Here is a 13365-nt window from a genome sequence, read left to right as displayed (position 1 = left end):
AGATTTCAAAAGTAAATGAAAGGTAAGGACTATCTTACCAGGCATGTATGACAAGTTAACACAGTTCAGGAATCAAAAAATGAGTACATTTGAGGATTCGGTAATGAGCAATAAATGGCTGAAGAGGTTCAAAAATCATCCAAGTTTACATAAAAAAGGCATACTGATAGACTTAACTCTAAAAGAATGAAGATATAAAAATAAAACTATAAACATACACAAGGAAAAATTGAAATGCTACTTATATCACCATGAGATCTGATAAAAACAAATTATAATAGGTTTGACCTGAGGACACTAAAATTATTTGTTTTCTAAAGAAAATTAATAAAAATTTTTAAAATACCCTAAAGGAAATTAGTAATATAACAGAACATTTTAATATCCTTCCCAAAATGTGAACACAAACTGATTTTTTAAAAGTAAAGAGTTCAACAAAAATAAGCAAAAGTTATAAACAAATACATACAAGTAAGTTATAAAGGTAATTAAACATGGAATGATCTTCCAAACAGTGAGCACAGACTGGCATATTTAATGAAAAAGATTTTTCACATTATGTTACAGTCTTTTCAGAAGGTCTATAATGTGTATAAATTTATAGCAGTAAATGTTATACATTTTTTAAAGAATCCATAGGTAAAACTGTGGCTATGTAAGCAAGAATGCATTGCAGCATTATTTTTCATGCAAAATTCTGGAAACACTGGTCATCAATACAGGAAACGCTAATTAAGTAAACCTTTTTATAGTACTCCACATTATATTATATAATTATATACTTCTTAATAGATTTGGTATAACCACATTTGGTTTCAAAAAAAGGAGAATTAAAAAAGAATGTGTGTATGTATCTATTCCATATACTGTCACACACACACACACACACACACACGCACACGCACACGCACACGCACACGCACACGCACACCCGTGGGAGAACACAGGAAACAGACGGCAGGGAGAGTACACAGACAGGCAGCTGGTGCTGTAGCACAGAAGAGCAGAATACTGCTCATTCTTGTATAATCATCCACACTCTTGAAATTGCTGAAAATATCATTAAAATTATTAAGTTTCAAAAATTATGTAATGATATATAAGTATACACAATATATTACTAACACAATACATGTACATTAAGAATCAAAATAATATAATTGTACTTGATATTTAATTTTCTCTGACTGAAAAAAAGCTTAGTAACAGAAACTCGATCCAGGTCTCCTCTGTGGGTGGCAGGAGCCCAACTTCCGAAGCCGTTACCTGCCACATCCCAGGGTGCTGGAATCTGGAGCACAGCCAATCCAGGCATTCCTGGATGAGATGGAGCTATCCAGGTGTTGGCTTAACTGCTTTGGGGGCACCTGGGAGAACTGTGTCTCGGAACTTTAAAAGAGAGGGACCCCTGGAAACAAGCGCTGAGATCAGGACTCATGGATCACAGAGGAGCACCCAAAGCAGCTGAACAGGAGCAGCATTCAAGTTCAGCAAGGGTGGCATGCGCCAGTAATGGGTGCTCACAGATCTGGAGTAAAGACAGCATCACACAAGAAGGAGGTGGTGTGGACAGGGCACAGGAACCGAAACAGAAGCTGCTGGCCACTACACGGACACTGCAAGGAGAGAAGGCAGGCTAGCCACTGGCCTTGAGCTAACACAAGCGAGTGGACGCACTCACAAGGAACATACCTGACAGGGTTCTGAATCCACCTCCCAAGTCAGGCTCGATCATTTAGCGACTCTCATTCTCTGTGTTCTGAATCCATGTTCATGAAACACATTTTTCACTGCTCCCTGGCTCCCAAAATAACCCTGACCACACAGAATGCCAATTTTCTGATCCTTGTGACTGGAATTCCATTTCTACACATCGGTCACATTAGCCTGGTTACCAGGATTTGGATTCTGGAAAACTGATCCATTTCCATGTGCTTTTGCATCTCTGAGGCCAGTGACCACACCTGGACTGAGGTAAACTCGAAGAGGAACGCCTCGGTCACCATTTGCCAGGCTTTCCCTTTGTAAGTCCTATTCCAGTGTGACTAATTTAAATACCAATTGCATTTAAATTATCCTCACAAAACACTGTCAGCAACTGTAAGAAATAAAATGTCCAAAATAAATATAAACAAAATACACATAAAGCCTAAATAAATAAAGTTTGCATTTTTGTTTCCAAACATAAATTCATGCCAAAGTACATTTAAAAAAATCAATGAATTATAGACAACACTTTCTGGGCTTCTAAACTTTAAAAATTATTTTTACCTATGTGATTGGTTATTAAGGTTTAGCGATCCAGTCTGGTACATCTCTTCCAGCTGCTTCCTGTTTCCAAAGTACAAAGCAAGGTCTGTGGCAATGATGGCTTTGCGGATGATCTCAAGCACCTGTTCATACTCACTGGAGCTCAGGGTGGAGAAGATGTTGTGCCCTTCCAACTAGGAAAAAAATACAAAAAAAAAAAAACCACCAATAACAAGCACAAGTTCTGATCCTAGGACTACTTCAGTTACTTGAGACAATACTGTCAGTCAATGTTATTTGAAGTACTAATGACAGATTTTGGAGGAACATGAGGATAGTTCGAGACAACTGTAAATAAAATGGCATTTTGGTTTCTCTCTCTTTTTTAAAGGTCAGCAAAGAAACGAGATTTATTTACAAGCAAAGTCTAATTCAAAGTACACTCTGAGGACAGAGTGCAGGCATGGCTATGACAGCTGAGCCATGACAATTAAACCCCCCTTAAATGAACTCTGGTACACACGGCAACCTCATTTGCTACCAGAAAATCCCAGTGATCTAAATATATCTAGCTTTCATAAATTTCTAGTAGTTAAAGGACTGGAATATGTCTTCAAGCAATTAAAATTAAAGTTCAGGAACTTTTACATTGTACTTTAGAGGCCTTAAAAAGGTTTCCTCACCCTCATCTGCTTCAGGTTGTACCAATAATCACATGATGCTTATGAAGGCACCTGAGAAACTCTCTCTAGAGGCAGGAACATATTTACATAAAACATGAGTCACTGAAGGGGCAAAGTGCTCGCCGTCTCTTTTTTCCTTAGAGCAGATGGGAAATGGCCGCTTATACTCTAAACAAGACCAAAATACTGGCCACTTTGATTCTAGTACGTCAAAATTATTCCTCTCCCTGTGAACAGTTTTAAAATCTTTTATAATAATTTCTCCCTTACAGAATGTTAAGGGGTTTCCTCATGATTGGTATTTTTAAAAAGTTTTTATGCAAACTTCACATTGGGGCAATTAAGAAATACTTAATTTGTGAACTCATCAATTATTTTTCAATGATTTCATGACTAGTAAATAGTCTTGCTATCAAACTGATTTTTAATCAATTTTACTTTTTCTCGATCTACATTTGTTGATCGATAAAATGCAATTAAGACTTCAAATTTCCTCTAAAGTGAATTTTTATAAGATCAGACACCTCACCAGAACACTGTCTACTTCCTACTCTGAAATAAAGCTGTACATGTACCACTGGTTTTTCAATCATTGGAATCTTTATCATTTATTAGGGCCTTAAAAATGCTGAAATTAATGATAAATGCAACAAATGGACTGTTTGAGTTTGTTGTTTTCCTGACAACAATAACAGTAAGGCTTTACACAAAAGTACTTTCAAACACGTCATTAAAATCTGTACGAACCTTTGATATATATCCAGAGTGAAGTATATGCAGAAATTCTAACGATGTTTCAATGACTACAAATAAACTGTAGCTGTTATATAAAGTGGCCACTTTTTGCCATTTTAAATACTGCAGCCTCATCTGAAGTCATGGATGGGGCCAAAGGGGTAGACGTGGTGAGTACTGACTTCAGCTCGACACAAAGAACCACCACACCACGCGAATGTCCCACATCTGGAACATGCGTGAAATGCTTTGACCAGGCTGGCTTATGACCGTGGGAGGCGAGGGGCTGGGTTCAAGCCTGGTAGGCGGCTCAGCCTGATTACTTCTCAAGGCACTTCACTCTCAACTCTCCTCCATCTTTAGATGCAAAAAAGAAAAATCCTTGCTCGGATTCACGCTGTGGATTCTGCTTTCCTTTGGTTTGATCAGAGCTGAAGTGAGGCAATTGGCCTTTCTCAACATCTAATGCTTTCTGACCTGTATCTTCCACTTCATAAACATTTTTCAAATAGGAACACGTTTGAGGTGTGCTCATGTGCACATCGGCTATCATCAGGGCATCCGAGGGGAATCACAGCTGGTAACATTTTTATGCTTCAGGATATATTTTAATGCTTTATCCTATCACTAATGCTTACCACAGTAACAGAACGCTTACCACAATACCAGCTAAAATATTTAAAATTGCTCTAGCATGCTACTGAAATTTTTAAACAGTCCTCTCTGAAACAGAGACTTCCTTGTTTGAGTTCTATACATTCTTCAGGGGAACCACAGAGCCAGGAGCTTACTACAATTCTACATAATATACTGACTTGTTCATCTGTAAGCTCATGTTTTCATCTGATTTTCAACGTCTTCCTGATTCACAACAAACTAAGATCCATTTTAAAGAATCTGTATATCCTGCCAGCAATTTCAGATTCATTACTTCTTTTATTGCTTTTCAAAATTAAAGGAAAGTAGCTGAAAAATAAAAATATCAGTAGAGAGCCTTTATAATGAAAAGCTGTCACCAGGACCCTTGTACTGCCTCCTTTATACTGTGCAAGAGTAAAAGAAATGAATGAATAAATCAACAAATAACAAGTGCCCCATCCTTTTTAAGGAAATCTAGCACTTTGCTCCTACCGAAACAAAAGAAAATCAGGAAGGGAGAATAGCAACCAAGCACCCCAGACAAGCAAACAGCTTTAGTCCTTCCTTAAGGCTCCAACTTCACATAAGTAAAGACGTGCTACACCCCACAAAGTCATATGATATTTTAATAAGCATCATATAGATCAGTCTAGTACAGGTTCTATTCCAGAATTAACTATTCTAAGTTAATTCAAGTTGATCCAACTTTGCATAAATCAAGCATGAGACAACAGAGGTTTTACACTGAGAATGTTTCTATAATGGTTCTATAACTGAATGGCATACAACTTTTATCTCTATTAAAACATGTGAGTGGCTCTGTTTGTTGATACTCTAAGCAGCTGAGAGCTTATGAGACCCGCCATCATGTGTACCATGGAGGGACTGGCTCTGGTCCTGACCTGGCTCTCATGCGAGGCTCACTGACCAGCTATCTTTAAGGCTACTTCCAGCCCTTAAATATGACGCCTCTGTGGGTCTTCACATCCTGTCCACTGCAGGAACATCTGGGAACTGCAACTTTCTTACCACAGCATGCTCTCGCTTTACAACACACCACGCTATCTTCATCTGTTCAGCAGGTACCTAGCTCATGTGTTCTGCTTTGTATAAATGCATTAGTTTAGCACTGAGTAAATCTAAAGTCAGAAGTAAATATAAATTTATTTGAAAGGCAAAGAAAGACAGAGGTCTGCCATCCTCTGATTTACTTCCCCCAAAACACAGCAGCCTGGATGAAACAGGCCACAACAGGAGCTGGCACTGAATCCAGGCCTCCCACATGGTTTAGGGACCCAACCCGTTGAGCCACGACCTGCTGCCTTCCGTGTTGTGCCTCAACAGGAAGTTGGAATTGGATGCAGAACCAGGATTCAAACCCAGGCACTCTAATGTGCAATGAGGGCATCCCAAGCAGTGTCCTAACTACCATGCCACACAGCCACCCATAAGTTCATTTTTAAGGAGTTCACAGTTTAGTGGAAGAGATAGGGTGAACTATATTTCTGATGTGTTTTTGGATTTGCTTAGTTAATATTTTGTTCAGGATTTTTGCATCTATTTCATCAGGGAAATTGGTCTGTAGTTTTCATTTTCTGTTGTATCTTTTTCTGGGTTAGGCATTAAGGTGATGCAGGCTTCATAAAAGGAATTTGGGAGGGTACCCTCTTTCAACTGTTTTGAGTAACTTGAGAATTGGACTTAGTTCTTTAAATGATGCTAAAATTCATATGGAAACACAAGACTCCAAATAGCTAAAAGCAACCTTATGCAACAAAAACAAAGCAGGAAGGCCAACAAGGATACCTGATTTTAAGACATACCACAGGGCAGTTATAATCAAAATGCCTGGTACTGGCATGGAAACAGATGTGTAGACCAACAAAAAACAACAGAGACTCCAGCAATCCACCCACACATCTACAATCAACTTATCTTTGACAATGGGGCTAAAGTCAATCCCTTGAACAAGGACAGTTTGGTGCTGGGGAAACTGGATGTCCACATGCAGAGGTATGAAACTAGATCCTTCCCTTACACCTTATACATAAACCTACTCAAAACGGATCAAAGACCTAAATCCATGACCCAATACTATCAAATTACTAGAGAACATTGAGGAAACTCTGCAAAACATTGGCACAGGCAAAAACTTATTGGAAAAGACCTCAGGAGCACAGGCAGTCAAACCACAATTGACAAATGGGATTACACCAAGCTGAGAAGCTTCTGCACTGCAAAAGAAACATTCAGCAAAGTGAAGAGGAAACTGATGTAACGGGAGAAAACATTCTGCAAATTACACAACTGGTAAAGGGTTAACATCCAGAATCTATAAAGACCTTAAGAAATTCAACAACAACAAAACATTCTGGTTAAGAAATAAGCAAAAAGATTTGAACAGGCATTTTTCAAGAGAGGAAACCAAATGGCCAACAGACACTTGAAAAAAATGCTCAGAATCATAGCCATCAGGGAAACACAAATGAAAACCACAGTGAGGTTTCACCTCACTGCAGTCAGAATGGCTCTCATACAAAAATCAACAAATGACAAATGCTAGCGAGGATATGGGAAAAAGGTGCCCTGGTCCACTGTTGGTTGGAATGCAAGCTGGTGCAACCACTGTGGAAGAGAATATGGAAATACCTCAGAAATCTCAAATTGGATCTGCCATATGACCCAGCCATCCCACTCCTGGGAATTTACCCAAACCAAAAAAAAATCAGTATATGAAATAGATATCTGCATCCCTATGTTCACTGCAGCACAATTCACAACAGGTAAGATATGGAATCAATCCAGATGTCTATCAGCTGCTGACTGGATGAAAAATTATGGTATATATACACTATGGAATACTACTCAGCTATAAAAACATCCTGTCTTTTGCAACAATATGGATGCAAATGGAAACCATTATACTTAGTGAAATAAGCCAGTCCCTAAAAACAGATCTTATGTTTTCCCTGATTCGAGGTAACTAATAGAGTACCTGAAATGTAATGAATTGGAGTGAAATAGACATTTGGAGACTTGATGATTGTTTATAGGTCTTGTCTCTTCTGTTGAGGAACAGTGATTATTTTTTTCTCTTAACACTATTTGTTGAATTCTTTTACTTAGTGTAGGGTTAACTATACGATCATTAAGTAAACTGAAGACAGATCTTTGTAAAAAGTTAAGAGTGGGAATTCATGAGGGAGGAGGAGGAGGAAGGGTTGGAGTGTGGGTGGGAGGGAGGTTGGGGGAGAAGTGAAATCGTGTTGCTAACTGTAATATGAAATACATGAAACTTGTATAACTTAAATAAAAGTTTTGAAAAAGTAATATCATATAAAAACTGAGTGGAATGGCTTTTGTGATTGAGTAAAATAATAAACTATGGAAGAACACAGGAGGGAGGTTTTGCTGGTTGATTCTGAAGGGCCTCAGAAGTCAGAGGAGCAGTCTATGCAGAAGGAGCAGCAAGAGAAATGGGATAGCTGAGACCACAGAGATTACAGCCGAGAATTCCACAGAAATGAAGTACGCACAATAGGAAAATTGTAAAGATTACAAAGAGCTATAAGAAGGCCTCAGTCGGGAACTGATTATCTTGAAAGTAATAAGGAGCCCTTGATGATTTTAAGTGAGGTGGTGGTGATACGACAAGGGTTCTGTTGTAGAACCATTGCTCTACATGAACTGGAGGTACAGGCAAGAACCAAGGCAGGGAGACTGATCCTTTCCTTAGAAAGTTTTTAAAAAATACCGTCAATCATAATTTCCCCAAAGCCCTCTGCTGCTAAGCTCCATATAAAAGAAATTCTTACAGAAGGACCTTGAAGTTCAGATTTGCATACCTGCGTGCCTAGCAATCCTGCCCCAAATGAGTAGGAAATTCCTATGCTAGGAAGCCATGGTATATTTTGAATTATTCAGGGGCTCAGGGAAGAAACAAGTCAATGATGCAACTAGTCACACTGAACACTCACAGTGCCTCTAAAAGACATACACTGGGGCCGGCGCTGTGGTGTAGCAGGTAAAGTCGTCGCCTGCAGTGCTGGCGTCCCATATGGGCGGGGGCTCGAGTCCTGGCTGCTCCACTTCCGATCCAGCTCTCTGCTATGGCCTGGGAAAGCATCTAGTGCATCAAACCACATTCAACAGCATTACAGAATTGTAACTAAGAACACAGGTTTTGGAATCAGACTATTTTAATTTTAAATCTTGTCCCACCACTTACTATGTGAGAAATGGATAAGCTAATTAATCTGTCCCATACATATTCCTCTTATTGTAAAAAGTAGATGAATACTAGCAATCTCCTAAGGATACTATTAAAAAATGAAATGTAAAAATACTTCAGTTTGGGGTTCACAGTATGCACCTGATACCTGATAAAATGTGATGCTACTAATAACATACCAGTGTCACTTCTCCAGGTAGAGTTGTGTGAGAGAGTGAAGGACGACTGAACAAACCAACAAACCAGACTCTGCAGACGTGAACCTGACTGCCAAAGGCACGTCTATTCAGAACACTTCTGCAGGAAGGACGGCGTCAGGTCAGCCCACCACCACATTTTAGATGATACTAAAGGTAGGGAGGAATAAAAGAGCACCCATGTTCTATGACTGCAGCAGACAACAGTAAATTCTACCTGGTTAAGATGAATTGAAAGAACTCTGCTGTTGACTCAGAAAAAATGTACTGCAAAATAAGTAATGAAAAAAACATGATGTCACAAGTGTTTGCTGTAAAGATAACTTTCTGAACTCTCATCACGTATTTTAAGAAAAACCAGATAATTCCAGATTAACAGTATATTAAGAACATTTATAATAATGAGAATAATCAATCCTAAGCAGTCTGTTTTATAAAATTTTGACTATTTAGTACTGAAGATGGGTATTCTCAAGAGGCAAAATATAGAAAAAGTATGGCTTCAATGTTTAAAACAATCATTAACATTTCATTAGGAAAAAGAATGAATTGATACAGTATTCTAACAATAATGGTACTATCATAATTACTAAAACTATGTGGCTATGTTTTGGGTTGGAAAATGAAGCTTACCTGCTGCCGTGGATGCCACTGTCCGCGCTGTCTTTCCACTCCCCACTGCTCAGCCAAGGACCCTTTATCCAACAGGCTGTATCTACTCACTGTCCCCAACAGCGACTCATCAGTTTCTGGTCTCCAACTCTGACTACATTGCTCTCCCCCTCGCAATTCTCTTACAGGTAGGTTCTACCTTCACAGACCCACAGATGCGGTATGATGAAGACTGTGTGGGGGAAGAGCTTCACAGAATTTGGAAAGCTCTAGTGGGCACAGGGCCCGGTTTGGCACTGGGCACCACCTCCAGTGGGAGTTTTCCGAATGTCCACCATGGCCTCCACACAGCAATGGCCCCTATCACCAGCAAAGCAGTCTCCTGTTTCTCAGTAGGAGGAGGTAACAGGAAGCCCAGCAAAAGATAAGAATGCAGGTTTATCCTCTCCTAGCCACTCTTGTCCTGATCTTACTCATGACTTCACCTTGTGCATGGCCCACTCCACACAGGTCTTCCGACTGCTGCCCTCTCACAGTGACCACCGTCAAGGTGAGCTAGGCTCAGCTATACACTTCCAGGTTTTCTGTAGTAGGCGTCTCTTTGTGTCTATGTGTGGTATGCTGGAGGTCAGCTTCAAAAACAGGTCTCCTTAGACACTGCTTGTTGCCTCCTGCTTGCGTCTGTCCCTGTGTTGGCCAAAAGAAGTCTGATCACCCACATTTCCCAGGAGATGTATCAGCGGCAGCCATGGTGAAGCTGGGCACCCACATCAGCAGAACCATGATGTGTGCTCAACACAGACAATGCCTGACCGGAATATCTCCACACATAGATGCTGAGTTGCTTATCTTCTATCTGGCTCATGGTTCCAGACCCACCATCATCTGTGTAATCATGCAGATAAAGTATCTGCAAAGATCGGGATAGCACTGGAGAAGTACTTTGAGTATAAGCAAACTTCAGAGTGTTCTGCCTTGTTTTAGTGACTGCTACCCAAAGATATCACCTGAACTGGTCAAGCGTGGAAAGGCCTTTTCACAAAACAAAATTGGCAGGACTGGTGACAGGATGAGTGGTTGAAGGCAAAGGGACAGAAGACAATGACTCTACGGTCACCACCCTGGATGGCTGGATGACAAGGTCCCTACCACAGTAGACACAAAATAGAGAAGGTATCTAGGGAAAGATGAGCAGCATGCTTTTGGCCATAGAACATGCTGAGTTCACGTGGCTCAAAATACAAGTCTTACTGAGCACCAGTGTTGAGTCCAGTGGTTTGAGAACCCTCAGTTTACTGGTGCCAGAACCATGGGTGGACAAGGTAGACCATGAGACAGCAGAACGCCAGGGACAAGGACCTCCTCTCTCAGGATTAGAGCCCCAGAAGGGCAGGGATTGGTGCCTGCTTTGTTTATTACGATATCCCCGGTTCCTGAAACAGCTTCTGGCAGACAAACGTGCCCAACTATTGGACTGCTGAACTGAATGTCAAGGGATACTTGGGAGAGTCTGAGAATAAACACTCTGCAACGTGTTGCACATTCAAGCAAAACCAGCCAAGGATACAGCCATTTTCAGAAGAAGGAGCACTTCTCTGAATCCTGCTGTCCTCTAGAATGGGCTGTCCACTGCGGTCCCCAGATCTCTCTGCCTCTCCTTGGCAGGGCTTACACACAGGTGTCTGAGCATCCCCGTGGATGCATTTGTTCTGAAACCCATGGTGCTTCCACCTGAGTCGGCAGCGGTGCTTGGTCCCCCCAGCCCACTGCTCAGAACAAGGCTGTCCTTACCTCTCTTCACCAGACAGAAACACCTCTATAATACCTGGATCCTAGCCATTCTCCAAAACTGCCAGCGATCTGCTTATCTGAACTTAACTCACAGCCCTGAGTCCCTGCACAATGATCTGATTATTTTAGGATCGTTCTGATGTATACTCTGCTATCCCCACATCACTGAGAGATTGCTATATGGACACAGACTGACCTGCGCCTCCATTTTTGATGGCAGCAACTTCCTAGGGCTCCAGTGGACCTACCGCTTTGTAATATCTGCTCTATTACGTTGTTTCTTTTTTTTTTAATCTACTCCGTGGTAACAGACTTAGCAATTCTGGCCTACTTCAAAACTTATTCTGTTATATTTAAAATAGACTTTTTAAGGAAACTTTACAAAAGCTATTACAATTAATTTGTAATTTAAATTGCCATGAATGTCATCATCAAATGTATGAATGCAGCTAGGACATGGGATGCTAATTCAGTGAGTCAAATTATCTTTAAATGAAAGCATCCCAGTGTTACTCTGGCATTTCTCTTTCTGATACAGATAGCTTCAAATGATGAGTGAATTCCAAGGAGAAATAAACTGTCATAAGTTCTATAGAGTTCACCTATTTACACAAATCATATTTCACATATTTTATCCTACTTAAATTTCCATGTATGCTTGCATGTATCCACATATGTGTGCATATGTCTATCTATCTATCCATCCATGCATACCTGATTTAGAAAAGAAAGTACTGGATAAAAGTAAACATCAGGAATGATGGCTACACATTGCTTTCAGGGACAGAATGTGCCATGGGAAGGGCAATGTTCAGTGACCCCCTGGACATGGCGTTCCAGTGAGTAAAATCGCTCCCTATCTAAAATACCTCTCACTTTTGCCCAGCAGGTGATTAGAACAGCACCTGCCCTTGAGTAAGCGATGGCTCACTTGCTCAGGGCTGACAGGTAAGCAGGTAAGCTCCGCTGTGGAGCATGCAGTACTCCCCATCACGTGGACAGGCAGGCTCAAGTGCGAGGCACTAGGAGAAGTCACTGGGAAGCTGAAGGGGAGGCTAAACATACAAGTCCTAGGTGCTCAGAGGGGCACTTGGCCTATACAAGAATGGCAAAGTTCCAGGGGCAAGAGCCTCTGTCTCACAACTTGCTTGTCAGCTGCTGCGAGAGTCGTGGTGGCTGCAAGAGCTTGCCGCCAGGGTTCTGCTGTGCAACCCTGGAAACTCAAGACCCTTTTCCTGGACACGTCCAGAGACCTAGGGAGGACTCCCTTCCTACTTCGAGGTGCTGACATTGAGAGGAAGTGGTAGGGTCCACTACTGAGGCAAACACAGATCATATTTTTAAAATGGTCTCTGACAGGAATCCACTCAAGACCTAACAGCTACCTTATTAAAGTGGGTTTGAAGAGCAAGGTTTATGAAAGCAGCAGCGCATGTACCTTATCTGCCAACATCTAGGTTATCACAAGGTGGTCTCTTAAAAGCAGCAAATGAAAAACAAAACACACAGAAGCAAAAGAGGACTTCCAGACACTTGAAATCTCAAATTTACTCAGCTTTTAAGATTTACTGTCCATATACTCTAGTTCAAAAATATGACAATCCATAGAAATAAACCATCTGGAATACACTTTGCTCATTCTTGAAGATTGATGTTATTATTCTTGATAGTGTTGTGGACCAACTGATACAATACCTACAAAGCAAACGTGCATACTTGTATATGCAAAATCTCTATAAATATTTTTGATGAAAGATTTTATCTGAAAATACAATTACTTAAATGTGACTCTGAACACAGGCTCTACGAGAAAATGTAGCCATTGTTTTTTAAGTCATCAGAGCACCCCTCTTTCCCTGACAAAGCAGCACAGCGCCCTGGTGGGCTCTGACAAGGCAGGGGCACGGCGTCTCACCTGGAGGATGGACACCGTCTGGGAGAAGTGGTGCTGCTCCATCGTGGAGGTGGAGTACAGTGCCGCCAGGGGGTGGTCAAACTTCTGCAGGTAGCTGTTACTGAAGCCCCGGTGGTCCAGGTCATGACACAGGCACGCAATCAGCAGTCCTTTGCGCTTAAAAGAATAATACAACATAGAGATGTTCAAATAAAGACACAGGCCACGAGGCGACGCGCAGCTCACAGCCATAGCATATTATTTCGACCGTTTAAAAAAGCCAGCAACCTTAGGAATCTGCAAAACTGCAGATAATGTATCTCCTTCATAATC

General features: G+C 41.0%; 1 protein-coding gene across 12 annotated transcripts in view; it reads right to left on the bottom strand.

Annotated features, from left to right (window-relative positions):
* The window catches only part of PDE10A (phosphodiesterase 10A), a 631241-nt gene that overhangs the window by 36080 nt on the left and 581796 nt on the right, over positions 1-13365 (bottom strand). For all 12 annotated transcript variants that reach the window (XM_070073294.1, XM_051855147.2, XM_002714982.5 and 9 more), the window contains 2 exons: positions 13054-13209; positions 2272-2444 (listed from right to left, as the gene is read on the bottom strand). In XM_070073294.1, the coding sequence (XP_069929395.1) occupies positions 2272-2444; positions 13054-13209 (329 nt within the window). The remainder of the gene's footprint in view (positions 1-2271; positions 2445-13053; positions 13210-13365) is intronic.

This window comes from Oryctolagus cuniculus, chromosome 5 (genome assembly GCF_964237555.1).
Source record: "Oryctolagus cuniculus chromosome 5, mOryCun1.1, whole genome shotgun sequence".
In the NCBI taxonomy this organism is placed as follows: domain Eukaryota; kingdom Metazoa; phylum Chordata; class Mammalia; order Lagomorpha; family Leporidae; genus Oryctolagus; species Oryctolagus cuniculus.
The sequence above is the reverse complement of the archived record's forward strand: the minus strand, read 5'-3'. Positions and strand labels throughout refer to the sequence as shown.